A 22,299-nucleotide genomic window follows, 5' to 3' on the forward strand; every position below is an offset into this window, starting at 1 on the left:
GTGGTATATAGATGTATATAGAGGAGACATCACTGCTATGTGGTATATAGATGTATATAGAGGAGGAGACATCACTGCTATGTGGTATATAGATGTATATAGAGGAGGAGACATCACTGCTATGTGGTATATAGATGTATATAGAGGAGGAGACATCACTGCTATGTGGTATATAGATGTATATAGAGGAGGAGACATCACTGCTATGTGGTATATAGATGTATATAGAGGAGGAGACATCACTGCTATGTGGTATATAGATGTATATAGAGGAGGAGACATCACTGCTATGTGGTATATAGATGTATATAGAAGAGACATCACTGCTATGTGGTATATAGATGTATATAGAGGAGGAGACATCACTGCTATGTGGTATATAGATGTATATAGAGGAGGAGACATCACTGCTATGTGGTATATAGATGTATATAGAAGAGACATCACTGCTATGTGGTATATAGATGTATATAGAGGAGGAGACATCACTGCTATGTGGTATATAGATGTATATAGAGGAGGAGGAGACATCACTGCTATGTTGGTATATAGATGTATATAGAGAGGAGGAGACATCACTACTATGTGGTATATAGATGTATATAGAGGAGGAGACATCCACTGCTATGTGGTAGATAGATGTAGATAGAGGAGGAGACATCACTGCTATGTGGTATATGATGTATATAGAGGGAGGAGGAGACATCACTACTATGTGGTATATAGATGTATATAGAGGAGACATCACTGCTATGTGGTATATAGAGGAGGAGACATCACTGCTATGTGGTATATAGATGTATATAGAGGAGGAGGAGACATCACTGCTATGTGGTATATAGATGTATATAGAGGAGGAGGCATCACTGCTATGTGGTATATAGATGTATATAGAGGAGGAGACATCACTGCTATGTGGTATATAGATGTATATAGAGGAGGAGACATCACTACTATGTGGTATATAGATGTATATAGGAGGAGACATCACTGCTATGTGGTATATAGATGTATATAGAGGAGGAGACATCACTGCTATGTGGTATATAGATGTATATAGAGGAGGAGACATCACTGCTATGTGGTATATAGATGTATATAGAGGAGGAGACATCACTGCTATGTGGTATATAGATGTATATAGAGGAGGGAGACATCACTGCTATGTGGTATATAGATGTATATAGAGGAGGAGGAGACATCACTGCTATGTGGTATATAGATGTATATAGAGGAGGAGGAGACATCACTGCTATGTGGTATATAGATGTATATAGAGGGAGGATGAGACATCACTGCTATGTGGTATATAGATGTATATAGAGGTAGGAGGAAGAAATCACTGCTATGTGGTATATAGCATGATATATAGAGGAGGAGACATCACTGGGGCCTTATGTGGTATATAGATGTATATAGAGGAGGAGACATCACTGCTATGTTGGTATATAGATGTATATAGAGGAGGGGAGGAGACATCACTGCTATGTGGTATATAGATGTATATAGAGAGGAGACATCACTGCTATGTGGTATATAGATGTATATAGAAGGAGGAGACATCACTGCTATGTGGTATATAGATGTATATAGAGGAGGAGACATCACTGCTATGTGGTATATAGATGTATATAGAGGAGACATCACTGCTATGTGGTATAATAGATGTATATAGAGGAGGAGGAGACAGCACTGCTATGTGGTATATAGATGTATATAGAGGAGGAGACATGACTGCTATGTGGTATATAGATGTATATAGAGGAGACATCACACTGCTATGTGGTATATAGATGTATATAGAGGAGGAGACATCACTGCTATGTGGGTATATAGATGTATATAGAGGAGACATAACTGCTATGTGGTATATAGATGATATAGAGGGAGGAGACATCACTGCTATGGGGTATATAGATGTATATAGAGAGGAGGAGACCATCACTGCTATGTGGTATATAGATGATATATAGAGGAGGAGGAGACATCAACTGCTATGTGGTATATAGATGTAATATAGAGGAGGAGGAGACATCACTGCTATGTGGTATATAGAATGTATCTAGAGGCGGGAGGAGGACATCCACTGCTATGTGGTATATAGATTTATATCTAGGGAGGAGGAGACATCACTGCTATGTGGTATATAGATTTATATGAAGAGGAGGACATCCTGCTATGTGGTATAATATGTATATAGAGGAGACATCCTGCTATTGGTATATAGAATGTATATATATGAGACGATCACGCTATGTGTAATATAGCTTATATAGAGAGACATCCTGTATTAATTTTCTGCTATGATGGTATATAGAGGAGGATGAGACATCACTGATATGTGGTATATAGATGTATATAGAGGAGGAGGAGACATGAACTGCTATGTGGTAGATAGATGTTTAGAGGAGGAGACATCACTGCTATGTGGATATATGATGTATTGAGAGGAGGAAGACATGACTGCTATGTGGTATATAGGATGTATATAGAGGAGGAGGAGACATACACTGCTATGTGGTATATAGATGTATATAGGGGAGGAGACATCACTGCTATGTGGTATATAGATGTATATAGACGGAGACATCACTGCTATGTGGGATAGTAGATGTATAGTAGAGGAGGAGACATCACTGCTATGTGGTATATAGATGTATATGGAGGAGACATCACTGCTATGTGGTATATAGAGGAGAGACATCACTGCTATGTGGTATATAGATGTATATAGAGGAGGAGGAGACCTCACTGCTATGTGGTATATAGATTGTATATAGAGGAGGAGACATCACTGCTATGTGGTATATAGATGTATATAGAGAGAGAGGAAGACATCACTGCTATGTGGTATATAGAAGTTTATATAGAGGCGAGACAATCACTAGCTATGTGGTAGTATAGAAGGTATAGAGAGGAAACATCACTGCTATGTGGTATAAGTGTATAGAGATGGTATATAGATGAGGAGATATCACTGCTATGTGGTATATAGATGTATATAGAGGAGACATCACTGCTATGTGGTATATAGATGTATATAGAGGAGGAGGAGGAGACATCACTGCTATGTGGTATATAGATGTATATAGAGGAGGAGGAGACATGACTGCTATGTGGTATATAGATGTATATAGAGGAGGAGGAGACATCACTGCTATGTGGTATATAGATGTATATAGAGGAGGAGACATGACTGCTATGTGGTATATAGATGTATATAGAGGAGGAGACATCACTGCTATGTGGTATATAGATGTATATAGAGGAGGAGACATCACTGCTATGTGGTATATAGATGTATATAGAGGAGGAGACATCACTACTATGTGGTATATAGATGTATATAGAGGAGACATCACTGCTATGTGGTATATAGATGTATATAGAGGAGACATCACTGCTATGTGGTATATAGATGTATATAGAGGAGGAGATATCACTGCTATGTGGTATATAGATGTATATAGAGGAGGAGACATCACTACTATGTGGTATATAGATAGTATATAGAGGAGGAGGAGACATCACTGCTATGTGGTATATAGATGTATATAGAGGAGGAGGAGACATCATGCTATGTGGTATATAGATTATATAGAGGAGGAGACATCACTGCTATGTGGTATATAGATGTATATAGAGGATGAGGAGACATCACTGACCTATGTGGTATATTAGATGTATATACGAGGATGAGACATCACTGCTATGTGTATATATATGTATATAGAGGAGGAGATATCACTGCTATGTGGTATATAGATGTATATGATAGGATGGAGGAGACATCACTGTCTATTGGTATATAGATGTCTATAGAAGGAAGGAGGGAGGGATACATCCACTGCTATGTGGTTATATAGATGTATATAGAGGTAGGAGGAGACATCGACTGCTAATGTGGCTATATAGAATGTATATAGAGGAGGAGATGACATCGACTGCTATGTGGTATATAGAATGTATATAGAGGAGGGACATCATGCTATGTAGGTATATAGAGTAATAGAGGAGGCGACATCACTGTATGTGGTCTATAGATGTCTATAGAGGAGGAGACAATCACTCCTATGTAGGATAATAGTCGTATATAGGAGGAGACATCACTGCTATGTGGTATATAGATGTATATAGAGGAGGAGGAACATCACTGCTATGTGGTATATAGAATGTATATAGAGGAGGAGATATCACTGCTATGTGGTATATAGATGTATATAGAGGAGGAGACATCACTGCTATGTGGTATATAGATGTATATAGAGGAGTAGGAGACATCACTGCTATGTGGTATATAGATGTATATATAGTAGGAGGAGACATCACTGCTATGTGGTATATAGATGGATATAGAGGAGGAGACTCACTGCTATGTGGGTATATAGATGTATATAGAGAGGAGGAGACATCACTGCTATGTGGTATATAGATGTATATAGAGAGGAGACATCCACTGCCTATGTGGTTATAGATGTATATAGAGGAGGAGACATCACTGCTATACGTGGTATATAGATGGTATATAGAGGAGGAGGAGTACATCACTGCTATGTGGTAATAGATGTATATAGAGGAGGAGGAGATATCACTGCATGTGGTATATAGATGTATATAGAGGAGGAGACATGACTGCTATGTGGTATATAGATGTATATAGAGGAGGAGACATCACTGCTATGTGGTATATAGATGTATATAGAGGAGGAGACATCACTGCTATGTGGTATATAGATGTATATAGAGGAGGAGACATCACTACTATGTGGTATATAGATGTATATAGAGGAGACATCACTGCTATGTGGTATATAGATGTATATAGAGGAGACATCACTGCTATGTGGTATATAGATGTATATAGAGGAGGAGATATCACTGCTATGTGGTATATAGATGTATATAGAGGAGGAGACATCACTACTATGTGGTATATAGATGTATATAGAGGAGGAGACATCACTGCTATGTGGTATATAGATGTATATAGAGGAGGAGGAGACATCACTGCTATGTGGTATATAGATGTATATAGAGGAGGAGGAGACATCACTACTATGTGGTATATAGATGTATATAGAGGAGACATCACTGCTATGTGGTATATAGAGGAGGAGACATCACTGCTATGTGGTATATAGATGTATATAGAGGAGGAGACATCACTGCTATGTGGTATATAGATGTATATAGAGGAGGAGGAGACATCACTGCTATGTGGTATATAGATGTATATAGAGGAGACATCACTGCTATGTGGTATATAGATGTATATAGAGGAGGAGACATCACTGCTATGTGGTATATAGATGTATATAGAGGAGACATCACTGCTATGTGGTATATAGAGGAGGAGACATCACTGCTATGTGGTATATAGATGTATATAGAGGAGACATCACTGCTATGTGGTATATAGATGTATATAGAGGAGGAGGAGACATCACTGCTATGTGGTATATAGATGTATATAGAGGAGGAGACATCACTGCTATGTGGTATATAGATGTATATAGAGGAGACATCACTGCTATGTGGTATATAGATGTATATAGAGGAGGAGACATCACTGCTATGTGGTATATAGATGTATATAGAGGAGGAGATATCACTGCTATGTGGTATATAGATGTATATAGAGGAGACATCACTGCTATGTGGTATATAGATGTATATAGAGGAGGAGGAGGAGACATCACTGCTATGTGGTATATAGATGTATATAGAGGAGGAGGAGACATGACTGCTATGTGGTATATAGATGTATATAGAGGAGGAGACATGACTGCTATGTGGTATATAGATGTATATAGAGGAGACATCACTGCTATGTGGTATATAGATGTATATAGAGGAGGAGGAGACATCACTACTATGTGGTATATAGATGTATATAGAGGAGACATCACTGCTATGTGGTATATAGAGGAGGAGACATCACTGCTATGTGGTATATAGATGTATATAGAGGAGACATCACTGCTATGTGGTATATAGATGTATATAGAGGAGGAGACATCACTGCTATGTGGTATATAGATGTATATAGAGGAGGAGGAGACATCACTACTATGTGGTATATAGATGTATATAGAGGAGACATCACTGCTATGTGGTATATAGAGGAGGAGACATCACTGCTATGTGGTATATAGATGTATATAGAGGAGGAGACATCACTGCTATGTGGTATATAGATGTATATAGAGGAGACATCACTGCTATGTGGTATATAGAGGAGGAGACATCACTGCTATGTGGTATATAGATGTATATAGAGGAGGAGACATCACTGCTATGTGGTATATAGATGTATATAGAGGAGACATCACTGCTATGTGGTATATAGAGGAGGAGACATCACTGCTATGTGGTATATAGATGTATATAGAGGAGGAGGAGACATCACTGCTATGTGGTATATATATGTATATAGAGGAGACATCACTGCTATGTGGTATATAGATGTATATAGAGGAGGAGGAGACATCACTGCTATGTGGTATATAGATGTATATAGAGGAGGAGACATCACTGCTATGTGGTATATAGATGTATATAGAGGAGGAGACATCACTGCTATGTGGTATATAGATGTATATAGAGGAGACATCACTGCTATGTGGTATATAGATGTATATAGAGGAGGAGACATCACTGCTATGTGGTATATAGATGTATATAGAGGAGGAGACATCACTGCTATGTGGTATATAGATGTATATAGAGGAGGAGGAGACATCACTGCTATGTGGTATATAGATGTATATAGAGGAGGAGGAGACATCACTGCTATGTGGTATATAGATGTATATAGAGGAGGAGGAGACATCACTGCTATGTGGTATATAGATGTATATAGAGGAGGAGGAGACATCACTGCTATGTGGTATATAGATGTATATAGAGGAGGAGGAGACATCACTGCTATGTGGTATATAGATGTATATAGAGGAGGAGGAGACATCACTGCTATGTGGTATATAGATGTATATAGAGGAGGAGGAGACATCACTGCTATGTGGTATATAGATGTATATAGAGGAGGAGGAGACATCACTGCTATGTGGTATATAGATGTATATAGAGGAGGAGGAGACATCACTGCTATGTGGTATATAGATGTATATAGAGGAGGAGACATCACTGCTATGTGGTATATAGATGTATATAGAGGAGGAGACATCACTGCTATGTGGTATATAGATGTATATAGAGGAGGAGACATCACTGCTATGTGGTATATAGATGTATATAGAGGAGGAGGAGACATCACTGCTATGTGGTATATAGATGTATATAGAGGAGGAGACATCACTGCTATGTGGTATATAGATGTATATAGAGGAGGAGATATCACTGCTATGTGGTATATAGATGTATATAGAGGAGGAGACATCACTGCTATGTGGTATATAGATGTATATAGAGGAGGAGACATCACTGCTATGTGGTATATAGATGTATATAGAGGAGACATCACTGCTATGTGGTATATAGATGTATATAGAGGAGACATCACTGCTATGTGGTATATAGATGTATATAGAGGAGACATCACTGCTATGTGGTATATAGATGTATATAGAGGAGACATCACTGCTATGTGGTATATAGATGTATATAGAGGAGGAGACATCACTGCTATGTGGTATATAGATGTATATAGAGGAGGAGACATCACTGCTATGTGGTATATAGATGTATATAGAGGAGGAGGAGACATCACTGCTATGTGGTATATAGATGTATATAGAGGAGGAGACATCACTGCTATGTGGTATATAGATGTATATAGAGGAGACATCACTGCTATGTGGTATATAGATGTATATAGAGGAGGAGACATCACTGCTATGTGGTATATAGATGTATATAGAGGAGGAGACATCACTGCTATGTGGTATATAGATGTATATAGAGGAGGAGACATCACTGCTATGTGGTATATAGATGTATATAGAGGAGGAGGAGACATCACTGCTATGTGGTATATAGATGTATATAGAGGAGGAGACATCACTGCTATGTGGTATATAGATGTATATAGAGGAGGAGACATCACTGCTATGTGGTATATAGATGTATATAGAGGAGGAGGAGACATCACTGCTATGTGGTATATAGATGTATATAGAGGAGGAGACATCACTGCTATGTGGTATATAGATGTATATAGAGGAGGAGACATCACTGCTATGTGGTATATAGATGTATATAGAGGAGACATCACTGCTATGTGGTATATAGATGTATATAGAGGAGACATCACTGCTATGTGGTATATAGATGTATATAGAGGAGGAGGAGACATCACTGCTATGTGGTATATAGATGTATATAGAGGAGGAGACATCACTGCTATGTGGTATATAGATGTATATAGAGGAGGAGACATCACTGCTATGTGGTATATAGATGTATATAGAGGAGACATCACTGCTATGTGGTATATAGATGTATATAGAGGAGACATCACTGCTATGTGGTATATAGATGTATATAGAGGAGGAGACATCACTGCTATGTGGTATATAGGTGTATATAGAGGAGGAGGAGACATCACTGCTATGTGGTATATAGATGTATATAGAGGAGGAGGAGACATCACTGCTATGTGGTATATAGATGTATATAGAGGAGGAGGAGACATCACTGCTATGTGGTATATAGATGTATATAGAGGAGGAGACATCACTGCTATGTGGTATATAGATGTATATAGAGGAGGAGACATCACTGCTATGTGGTATATAGATGTATATAGAGGAGGAGACATCACTGCTATGTGGTATATAGATGTATATAGAGGAGACATCACTGCTATGTGGTATATAGATGTATATAGAGGAGGAGACATCACTGCTATGTGGTATATAGATGTATATAGAGGAGACATCACTGCTATGTGGTATATAGAGGCGGTGACGTCACTGGCCTGCGGTATATAGCCGCTGTACACACCTTGCGGTCCAGGCGCACGGTAAACACCTCCCCCGGGCCCAGGGGGCGGGCACTAAGCACGAGGCCCTGGTTGAACTCCTGTGCCGGCTGCTTCCTGGTCGCCGTCCGGTTCCCGTTACTAAGGATAACCAGCTTGCCGGTGCGAGGGTGCAGCTCCGCCATAGCGCTGCTTTACGGCACCTGCCCCGGCGCTTTACGGCGTCACCAGGGAGACGAGTCTGACAGAAGCCGCCGGAAGTCTCGCATGGTTGGCGGAAAAGGTTTTCGGCTGGAGACACGTTACCTGGTTGGCGGAAGTGACGCCTGGAGAAGCGCAGAGCTCCGGGAAGTGTCATGGAGTAAACCGGAAGAGGCCGCTTCCCGCTCTATCCGCCCAGCTGTGCCCCGACCAGCCGTAAATACACCGAGCGTGACCCGGGATCTCTATATGAGGTGAGACTACTGCGCGTGCGCGACTATGAAGGGTATCTACACCGATATTCTACCTGTATACCGTCTGCCCGCACCTCTATACTGCCCCCAACCCCCCACTATATCACCTCTATACTGCCCCCAACACCCCACTATATCACCTCTATACTTCCCCCAACCCTCCACTATATCACCTCTATACTGCCCCCAACCCTCCACTATATCACCTCTATACTGCCCCCAACCCTCCACTATATCACCTCTATACTGCCCCAACCCTCCACTATATCACCCCTATACTGCCCCCAACCCTCCACTATATCACCTCTATACTGCCCCCAACCCTCCACTATATCACCTCTATACTGCCCCCAACCCTCCACTATATCACTGCCCCCAACCCTCCACTATATCACCTCTATACTGCCCCAACCCTCCACTATATCACCTCTATACTGCCCCCAACCCTCCACTATATCACCTCTATACTGTCCCCAACCCTCCACTATATCACCTCTATACTGCCCCCAACCCTCCACTATATCACCTCTATACTGCCCCCAACCCTCCACTATATCACCTCTATACTGCCCCTAACCCTCCACTATATCACCTCTATACTGCCCCCAACCCTCCACTATATCACCTCTATACTGCCCCCAACCCTCCACTATATCACCTCTATACTGCCCCCAACCCTCCACTATATCACCTCTATACTGCCCCCAACCCTCCACTATATCACCCCTATACTGTCCCCAACCCTCCACTATATCACCTCTATACTGCCCCCAACCCTCCACTATATCACCTCTATACTGCCCCCAACCCTCCACTATATCACCTCTATACTGCCCCCAACCCTCCACTATATCACCTCTATACTGCCCCCAACCCTCCACTATATCACCTCTATACTGCCCCCAACCCTCCACTATATCACCTCTATACTGCCCCAACCCTCCACTATATCACCTCTATACTGCCCCCAACCCTCCACTATATCACCTCTATACTGCCCCCAACCCTCCACTATATCACCTCTATACTGCCCCCAACCCTCCACTATATCACTGCCCCCAACCCTCCACTATATCACCTCTATACTGCCCCAACCCTCCACTATATCACCTCTATACTGCCCCAACCCTCCTCTATATCACCTCTATACTGCCCCCAATCCTCCACTATATCACCTCTATACTGCCCCCAACCCTCCACTATATCACCTCTATACTGCCCCCAACCCTCCACTATATCACCTCTATACTGCCCCCAACCCTCCACTATATCACTGTCCCCAACCCTCCACTATATCACCTCTATACTGCCCCCAACCCTCCACTATATCACCTCTATACTGCCCCCAACCCTCCACTATATCACCTCTATACTGCCCCCAACCCTCCACTATATCACCTCTATACTGCCCCAACCCTCCACTATATCACCTCTATACTGCCCCCAACCCTCCACTATATCACCACTATACTGCCCCTAACCCTCCACTATATCACCTCTATACTGCCCCCAACCCTCCACTATATCACTGCCCCCAACCCTCCACTATATCACCTCTATACTGCCCCCAACCCTCCACTATATCTCCTCTATACTGCCCCCAACCCTCCACTATATCACTGCCCCCAACCCTCCACTATATCACCTCTATACTGCCCCAACCCTCCACTATATCACCTCTATACTGCCCCAACCCTCCACTATATCACCTCTATACTGCCCCCAACCCTCCACTATATCACCTCTATACTGCCCCCAACCCTCCACTATATCACCTCTATACTGCCCCCAACCCTCCACTATATCACCTCTATACTGCCCCCAACCCTCCACTATATCTCCTCTATACTGCCCCCAACCCTCCACTATATCACCTCTATACTGCCCCCAACCCTCCACTATATCACTGCCCCCAACCCTCCACTATATCACCTCTATACTGCCCCCAACCCTCCACTATATCACCTCTATACTGCCCCCAACCCTCCACTATATCTCCTCTATACTGCCCCCAACCCTCCACTATATCACCTCTATACTGCCCCCAACCCTCCACTATATCACCTCTATACTGCCCCCAACCCTCCACTATATCTCCTCTATACTGCCCCCAACCCTCCACTATATCACCTCTATACTGCCCCCAACCCTCCACTATATCACCTCTATACTGCCCCCAACCCTCCACTATATCACCTCTATACTGCCCCCAACCCTCCACTATATCACCTCTATACTGCCCCCAACCCTCCACTATATCACCTCTATACTGCCCCCAACCCTCCACTATATCACTGCCCCCAACCCTCCACTATATCACCTCTATACTGCCCCCAACCCTCCGCTATATCACCTCTATACTACCCCCAACCCTCCACTATATCACCTCTATACTGCCCCCAACCCTCCACTATATCACCTCTATACTGCCCCCAACCCTCCACTATATCACCTCTATACTGTCCCAACCCTCCACTATATCACCTCTATACTGCCCCCAACCCTCCACTATATCACCTCTATACTGCCCCCAACCCTCCACTATATCACTGCCCCCAACCCTCCACTATATCACCTCTATACTGCCCCCAACCCTCCACTATATCACCACTATACTGTCCCCAACCCTCCACTATATCACCTCTATACTGCCCCCAACCCTCCACTATATCACCTCTATACTGCCCCCAACCCTCCACTATATCACCTCTATACTGCCCCCAACCCTCCACTATATCACCACTATACTGTCCCCAACCCTCCACTATATCACCTCTATACTGCCCCCAACCCTCCACTATATCACCTCTATACTGCCCCAACCCTCCACTATATCACCTCTATACTGCCCCCAACCCTCCACTATATCACCTCTATACTGCCCCCAACCCTCCACTATATCACCCCTATACTGCCCCCAACCCTCCACTATATCACCTCTATACTGCCCCCAACCCTCCACTATATCACCTCTATACTGCCCCCAACCCTCCACTATATCACCCCTATACTGCCCCCAACCCTCCACTATATCACCTCTATACTGCCCCCAACCCTCCACTATATCTCCTCTATACTGCCCCCAACCCTCCACTATATCACTGCCCCCAACCCTCCACTATATCACCTCTATACTGCCCCAACCCTCCACTATATCACCTCTATACTGCCCCCAACCCTCCACTATATCACCTCTATACTGCCCCCAACCCTCCACTATATCACCTCTATACTGCCCCCAACCCTCCACTATATCTCCTCTATACTGCCCCCAACCCTCCACTATATCACCTCTATACTGCCCCCAACCCTCCACTATATCACTGCCCCCAACCCTCCACTATATCACCTCTATACTGCCCCCAACCCTCCACTATATCACCTCTATACTGCCCCCAACCCTCCACTATATCACCTCTATACTGCCCCCAACCCTCCACTATATCACCTCTATACTGCCCCCAACCCTCCACTATATCACCTCTATACTGCCCCCAACCCTCCACTATATCACTGCCCCCAACCCTCCACTATATCACCTCTATACTGCCCCCAACCCTCCACTATATCACCTCTATACTACCCCCAACCCTCCACTATATCACCTCTATACTGCCCCCAACCCTCCACTATATCACCTCTATACTGCCCCCAACCCTCCACTATATCACCTCTATACTGTCCCAACCCTCCACTATATCACCTCTATACTGCCCCCAACCCTCCACTATATCACCTCTATACTGCCCCCAACCCTCCACTATATCACTGCCCCCAACCCTCCACTATATCACCTCTATACTGCCCCCAACCCTCCACTATATCACCACTATACTGTCCCCAACCCTCCACTATATCACCTCTATACTGCCCCCAACCCTCCACTATATCACCTCTATACTGCCCCCAACCCTCCACTATATCACCTCTATACTGCCCCCAACCCTCCACTATATCACCTCTATACTGTCCCAACCCTCCACTATATCACCTCTATACTGTCCCAACCCTCCACTATATCACCTCTATACTGCCCCCAACCCTCCACTATATCACCTCTATACTGCCCCCAACCCTCCACTATATCATCACTATACTGCCCCCAACCCTCCACTATATCCCCTCTATACTGCCCCCAACCCCCCACTATATCACCTCTATACTGCCCCCAACCCTCCACTATATCACCTCTATACTGCCCCCAACCCTCCACTATACTGCCCCCAACCCTCCACTATATCACCTCTATACTGCCCCCAACCCTCCGCTATATCACCTCTATACTGCCCCCAACCCTCCACTATACTGCCCCCAACCCTCCACTATATCACCCCTATACTGCCCCCAACCCTCCACTATATCACCTCTATACTGCCCCCAACCCTCCACTATATCACCTCTATACTGCCCCCAACCCTCCACTATATCACCTCTATACTGCCCCAACCCTCCACTATACTGCCCCCAACCCTCCACTATATCACTGCCCCCAACCCTCCACTATATCACCCCTATACTGTCCCCAACCCTCCACTATATCACCTCTATACTGCCCCCAACCCTCCACTATATCACCTCTATACTGCCCCCAACCCTCCACTATACTGCCCCCAACCCTCCACTATATCACCCCTATACTGCCCCCAACCCTCCACTATATCACCTCTATACTGCCCCAACCCTCCACTATATCACCTCTATACTGCCCCCAACCCTCCACTATATCACCTCTATACTGCCCCCAACCCTCCACTATATCACCCCTATACTGCCCCCAACCCTCCACTATATCACCCCTATACTGCCCCCAACCCTCCACTATATCACCTCTATACTTGCCCCAACCCTCCACTATATCACCTCCTATACTGCCCCAACCCTCCACTATATCACCTCTATACTGCCCCCAACCCTCCACTATATCACCTCTATACTGCCCCCAACCCTCCACTATACTGCCCCCAACCCTCCACTATACTGCCCCCAACCCTCCACTATATCACCTCTATACTGCCCCCAACCCTCCACTATATCACCCCTATACTGCCCCCAACCCTCCACTATATCACCTCTATATTGCCCCCAACCCTCCACTATATCACTGCCCCCAACCCTCCACTATATCACCTCTATACTGCCCCCAACCCTCCACTATATCACCTCTATACTGCCCCCAACCCTCCACTATATCACTGCCCCCAACCCTCCACTATATCACCTCTATACTGCCCCCAACCCTCCACTATATCACCTCTATACTGCCCCCAACCCTCCACTATACTGCCCCCAACCCTTCACTATATCACCTCTATACTGCCCCCAACCCTCCACTATATCACCACTATACTGCCCCCAACCCTCCACTATACTGCCCCCAACCCTCCACTTTATCACCACTATACTGCCCCCAACCCTCCACTATATCACCTCTATACTGCCCCCAACCCTCCACTATATCACCACTATACTGCCCCCAACCCTCCACTATATCACCTCTATACTGCCCCCAACCCTCCACTATATCACCACTATACTGCCCCCAACCCTCCACTATATCACCTCTATACTGCCCCCAACCCTCCACTATATCACCTCTATACTGCCCCAACCCTCCACTATACTGCCCCCAACCCTCCACTATATCACCTCTATACTGCCCTAACCCTCCACTATATCACCTCTATACTGCCCCCAACCCTCCACTATATCACTGCCCCCAACCCTCCACTATATCACCTCTATACTGCCCCCAACCCTCCACTATATCACCTCTATACTGCCCCCAACCCTCCACTATATCACCTCTATACTGCCCCCAACCCTCCACTATATCACTGCCCCCAACCCTCCACTATATCACCTCTATACTGCCCCCAACCCTCCACTATATCACCTCTATACTACCCCTAACCCTCCACTATATCACTGCCCCCAACCCTCCACTATATCACCACTATACTGCCCCCAACCCTCCACTATACTGCCCCCAACCCTCCACTATATCACCTCTATACTGCCCCCAACCCTCCACTATATCACCACTATACTGCCCCCAACCCTCCACTATATCACCTCTATACTGCCCCCAACCCTCCACTATATCACCTCTATACTGCCCCCAACCCTCCACTATATCACCCCTATACTGCCCCCAACCCTCCACTATATCACCTCTATACTGCCCCCAACCCTCCACTATATCACCTCTATACTGCCCCCAACCCTCCACTATATCACCTCTATACTGCCCCCAACCCCCCACTATATCACCTCTATACTGCCCCCAACCCCCCACTATATCACCTCTATACTGCCCCCAACCCTCCACTATATCACCTCTATACTGCCCCCAACCCTCCACTATATCACCTCTATACTGCCCCCAACCCTCCACTATATCACCCCTATACTGCCCCCAACCCTCCACTATATCACCTCTATACTACCCCCAACCCTCCACTATATCACCCCTATACTACCCCCAACCCTCCACTATATCACCTCTATACTGCCCCCAACCCTCCACTATATCACCTCTATACTGCCCCCAACCCTCCACTATATCACCCCTATACTGCCCCCAACCCTCCACTATATCACCTCTATACTGCCCCCAACCCTCCACTATATCACTGCCCCCAACCCTCCACTATATCACCTCTATACTGCCCCAACCCTCCACTATATCACCACTATACTGCCCCCAACCCTCCACTATATCACCTCTATACTGCCCCCAACCCTCCACTATATCACCTCTATACTGCCCCCAACCCTCCACTATATCACCACTATACTGCCCCCAACCCTCCACTATATCACTGCCCCCAACCCTCCACTATATCACCCCTATACTGCCCCCAACCCTCCACTATATCACCTCTATACTGCCCCCAACCCTCCACTATATCACCTCTATACTGCCCCCAACCATCCACTATATCACCTCTATACTGTCCCCAACCCTCCACTATATCACCTCTATACTGCCCCCAACCCTCCACTATATCACCTCTATACTGCCCCCAACCCTCCACTATATCACCTCTATACTGCCCCCAACCCTCCACTATATCACCTCTATACTGCCCCCAACCCTCCACTATATCACCTCTATACTGTCCCCAACCCTCCACTATATCACTGCCCCCAACCCTCCACTATATCACCTCTATACTGCCCCCAACCCTCCACTATATCACCTCTATACTGCCCCCAACCCTCCACTATATCACCTCTATACTGCCCCCAACCCTCCACTATATCACCTCTATACTGCCCCCAACCCTCCACTATATCACTGCCCCCAACCCTCCACTATATCACCTCTATACTGCCCCCAACCCTCCACTATATCACCTCTATACTGCCCCCAACCCTCCACTATATCACCTCTATACTGCCCCCAACCCTCCACTATATCACTGCCCCCAACCCTCCACTATATCACCTCTATACTGCCCCCAACCCTCCACTATATCACCTCTATACTGCCCCCAACCCTCCACTATATCACCTCTATACTGTCCCCAACCCTCCACTATATCACCACTATACTGCCCCCAACCCTCCACTATATCACCTCTATACTGCCCCCAACCCTCCACTATATCACCCCTATACTGCCCCCAACCCTCCACTATATCACTGCCCCCAACCCTCCACTATATCACCTCTATACTGTCCCCAACCCTCCACTATACTGCCCCCAACCCTCCACTATATCACCTCTATACTGCCCCAACCCTCCACTATATCACTGCCCCCAACCCTCCACTATATCACCCCTATACTGCCCCCAACCCTCCACTATATCACCTCTATACTGCCCCCAACCCTTCACTATATCACCTCTATACTGCCCCCAACCCTGCACTATATCACCTCTATACTGCCCCCAACCCTCCACTATATCACTGCCCCCAACCCTCCACTATATCACCTCTATACTGCCCCCAACCCTCCGCTATATCACCCCTATACTGCCCCCAACCCTCCACTATATCACCTCTATACTGCCCCCAACCCTCCACTAAATCACCTCTATACTGTCCCCAACCATCCACTATATCACCCCTATACTGCCCCCAACCCCCCACTATATCACCCCTATACTGCCCCCAACCATCCACTATATCACCTCTATACTGCCCCCAACCCTCCACTATATCACCTCTATACTGTCCCCAACCCTCCACTATATCACTGCCCCCAACCCTCCACTATATCACCTGTATACTGCCCCAACCCTCCACTATGTCACCTCTATACTGCCCCAATCCTCCACTATATCACCTCTATACTGCCCCCAACCCTCCACTATATCACCTCTATACTGCCCCCAACCCTCCACTATATCACCTCTATACTGCCCCCAACCCTCCACTATATCACCTCTATACTGCCCCCAACCCTCCACTATACTGCCCCCAACCCTCCACTATATCACCTCTATACTGCCCCCAACCCTCCACTATATCACCTCTATACTGCCCCAAACCCTCCACTATATCACCTCTATACTGCCCCCAACCATCCACTATATCACCTCTATACTGCCCCCAACCCTCCACTATATCACCTCTATACTGCCCCAACCCTCCACTATGTCACCTCTAAACTGCCCCCAACCCTCCACTATATCACTGCCCCCAACCCTCCACTATATCACCCCTATACTGCCCCCAACCCTCCACTATACTGTCCCCAACCCTCCACTATATCACCTCTATACTGTCCCCAACCCTCCACTATATCACCTCTATACTGCCCCCAACCCTCCACTATATCACCTCTATACTGCCCCCAACCCTCCACTATATCACCTCTATACTGCCCCCAACCCTCCACTATATCACCTCTATACTGCCCCCAACCCTCCACTATACTGCCCCCAACCCTCCACTATATCACCTCTATACTGCCCCCAACCCTCCACTATATCACCTCTATACTGTCCCCAACCCTCCTCTATATCACCTCTATACTGCCCCCAACCCTCCACTATATCACCACTATACTGCCCCCAACCCTCCACTATATCACCTCTATACTGCCCCCAACCCTCCACTATATCACTGCCCCCAACCCTCCACTATATCACCTCTATACTGCCCCAACCCTCCACTATATCAGCTCTATACTGCCCCCAACCCTCCACTATATCAGCTCTATACTGCCCCCAACCCTCCACTATATCACCTCTATACTGCCCCCAACCCTCCACTATATCACCTCTATACTGCCCCCAACCCTCCACTATATCACTGCCCCCAACCCTCCACTATATCACCTCTATACTGCCCCCAACCCTCCACTATATCACCTCTATACTGCCCCCAACCCTCCACTATATCACCTCTATACTGCCCCCAACCCTCCACTATATCACCTCTATACTGCCCCCAACCCTCCACTATATCACCTCTATACTGCCCCCAACCCTCCACTATATCACCTCTATACTGCCCCCAACCCTCCACTATATCACCTCTATACTGCCCCCAACCCTCCACTATATCACCTCTATACTGCCCCCAACCCTCCACTATATCACCTCTATACTGCCCCCAACCCTCCACTATATCACCTCTATACTGCCCAACCCTCCACTATATCACCTCTATACTGCCCCCAACCCTCCACTATATCACCTCTATACTGCCCCCCAACCCTCCACTATATCACCTCTATACTGCCCCCAACCCTCCACTATATCACCTCTATACTGCCCCCAACCCTCCACTGTATCACTGCCCCCAACCCTCCACTATATCACCCCTATACTGCCCCCAACCCTCCTCTATATCACCTCTATACTGCCCCCAACCCTCCACTATATCACCTCTATACTGCCCCCAACCCTCCACTATACTGCCCCCAACCCTCCACTATGTCACCTCTATACTGCCCCCAACCCTCCACTATACTGCCCCCAACCCTCCACTATATCACCTCTATACTGCCCCAACCCTCCACTATATCACCTCTATACTGCCCCAACCCTCCACTATACTGCCCCCAACCCTCCACTATATCACCCCTATACTGCCCCCAACCCTCCACTATATCACCTCTATACTGCCCCCAACCCTCCACTATATCACCTCTATACTGCCCCAACCCTCCACTATACTGCCCCTAACCCTCCACTATATCACCCATATACTGCCCCCAACCCTCCACTATATCACCTCTATACTGCCCCCAACCCTCCACTATATTACCTCTATACTGCCCCCAACCCTCCACTATATCACCTCTATACTGCCCCAACCCTCCACTATACTGCCCCCAATCCTCCACTATATCACCTCTATACTGCCCCCAACCCTCCACTATAGTCACCTCTATACTGTCCCCAACCCTCCCTATATCACCTCTATACTGCCCCAACCCTCCACTATATACACATCTATACTGTCCCCAACCCTCCACTATATCACCTCTATACTGTCCCTAACCATCCACTATATCCCTCTATACTGCCCAACCCTCCATATATCACTTAGCGCCCCAACCCTCCACTATACACCTCTATACTGCCCCCAACCCTCCACTATATGACCTCTATACTGCCCCCACCCTCCACTATATCACCTCTATACTGCCCCCACCCTCCACTATATCACCTCTATACTGCCCCATAACCCTCCACTATATCTCCTCTATACTGCCCCCCAACCCTCCACTATATCACCTCTATACTGCCCCCAACCCTCCACTATATCACCTCTATACTGCCCCCAAACCCTCCACTATATCACTGCCCCCAACCCTCCACTATATCCCCCTATCTGCCCCCAACCCTCCACAATCCACCTATACGGCCCCCACCCCTCCACTATATCGACCTCTATACTGCCCCCAACCCTCCACTATGGCACCTCTATACTGCCCCCAACCCTCCACTATGTCACCTTCATACTGCCCCCAACCCTCCACTATATTACCTCTAGTACTGCCCCCAACCCCCCACTATCACCTCTATACTGCCCCCAACCCTCCACTATATCACCTCTATACTGCCCCCAACCCTCCACTATAATCACCCTCTATAACTGCTCCCCAACCCTCCACTATATTACCTCTATACTGCCCCCAACCCCCCACTATAATCACCTCTATACTGCCCCACCCTCCACTATATCACCTCTATACTGCCCCCAACCACTCCACTATATACCTCTATACTGCCCCAACCCTCCACTATATCACCTCTATACTGCCCCCAACCCTCCACTATATCACCACTATACTGCCCCCAACCCTCCACTATATCACCTCTATACTGCCCCCAACCCTCCACTATATCACCTATACTGCCCCCAACCCTCCACTATATCACCTCTATACTGCCCCCAACCCTCCACTATATCACCCCTATACTGCCCCCAACCCTCCACTATATCACCTCTATATACTGCCCCCAACCCTCCACTATATCACCTCTATACTGTCCCCAACCCTACCACTATATCACCTCTATACTGCCCCCACCCTCCACTATATCACCTCTATACTGCCCCCAACCCTCCACTATATCACCTCTATACTGCCCCCAACCCCTCCACTATATCACCTCTATACTGCCCCAACCCTCCACTAGTCACCTCTATACTGCCCCAACCCTCCACTATATCACCTCTATACTGTCCCCCAACCCTCCACTATATCACCTCTATACTGCCCCCAACCCTCCACTATACCTCTATACTGCCCCAACCCTCCACTATATCACCTCTATACTGCCCCCAACCCTCCACTATACTGCCCCCAACCCTCCACTATATCACCTCCTATACTGTCCCCAACCCTCCACTATATCACCTCTATACTGTCCCCAACCCTCCACTATATCACCTCTATACTGCCCCCAACCCTCCACTATATCACTGCCCCAACCCTCCACTATATCACCCCTATACTGCCCCAACCCTTCACTATATCACCTCTATACTTCCCCCAACCCTCCACTATATCACCTCTATACTGCCCCAACCCTCCACTATATCACCCCTATACTGCCCCCAACCCTCCACTATATCACTGCCCCCAACCCTCCACTATATCACCACTATACTGCCCCCAACCCTCCACTATATCACCTCTATACTGCCCCCAACCCTCCACTATATCACCTCCTATACTGCCCCAACCCTCCACTATATTACCTCTATACTGCCCCCAACCCTCCACTATATCACCTCCTATACTGCCCCAACCCTCCACTATATCACCCCTATACTGCCCCCAACCCTCCACTATATCACTGCCCCCAACCCTCCACTATATCACCTCTATACTGTCCCCAACCCTCCACTATACTGCCCCCAACCCTCCACTATATCACCTCTATACTGCCCCAACCCTCCACTATATCACTGCCCCCAACCCTCCACTATATCACCCCTATACTGCCCCCAACCCTCCACTATATCACCTCTATACTGCCCCCAACCCTTCACTATATCACCTCTATACTGCCCCCAACCCTGCACTATATCACCTCTATACTGCCCCCAACCCTCCACTATATCACTGCCCCCAACCCTCCACTATATCACCTCTATACTGCCCCCAACCCTCCGCTATATCACCCCTATACTGCCCCCAACCCTCCACTATATCACCTCTATACTGCCCCCAACCCTCCACTAAATCACCTCTATACTGTCCCCAACCATCCACTATATCACCCCTATACTGCCCCCAACCCCCCACTATATCACCCCTATACTGCCCCCAACCATCCACTATATCACCTCTATACTGCCCCCAACCCTCCACTATATCACCTCTATACTGTCCCCAACCCTCCACTATATCACTGCCCCCAACCCTCCACTATATCACCTGTATACTGCCCCAACCCTCCACTATGTCACCTCTATACTGCCCCAA

At 46.7% G+C, this 22,299-nt stretch overlaps 2 protein-coding genes across 2 annotated transcripts in view; one reads left to right on the forward strand and one right to left on the reverse strand.

The window, feature by feature from the left end:
* The window catches only part of NEURL4 (neuralized E3 ubiquitin protein ligase 4), a 92,584-nt gene extending 83,406 nt beyond the window's left edge, over nucleotides 1–9,178 (reverse strand). Inside the window, exon 1 of the mRNA XM_069963500.1 lies at nucleotides 8,965–9,178. Coding sequence (XP_069819601.1) covers nucleotides 8,965–9,126 — 162 coding nt within the window. The 5' untranslated portion in view covers nucleotides 9,127–9,178. The remainder of the gene's footprint in view (nucleotides 1–8,964) is intronic.
* A 38-nt stretch (nucleotides 9,179–9,216) lies between these two features.
* GPS2 (G protein pathway suppressor 2) overlaps nucleotides 9,217–22,299 on the forward strand; it is a 70,717-nt gene continuing 57,634 nt past the window's right edge. Inside the window, exon 1 of the mRNA XM_069950322.1 lies at nucleotides 9,217–9,396. The gene's annotated coding sequence lies outside the window, so the exon portion shown is untranslated. The remainder of the gene's footprint in view (nucleotides 9,397–22,299) is intronic.

The sequence above is a fragment of the Dendropsophus ebraccatus genome, chromosome 1 (genome assembly GCF_027789765.1).
Source record: "Dendropsophus ebraccatus isolate aDenEbr1 chromosome 1, aDenEbr1.pat, whole genome shotgun sequence".
Taxonomy (NCBI): domain Eukaryota; kingdom Metazoa; phylum Chordata; class Amphibia; order Anura; family Hylidae; genus Dendropsophus; species Dendropsophus ebraccatus.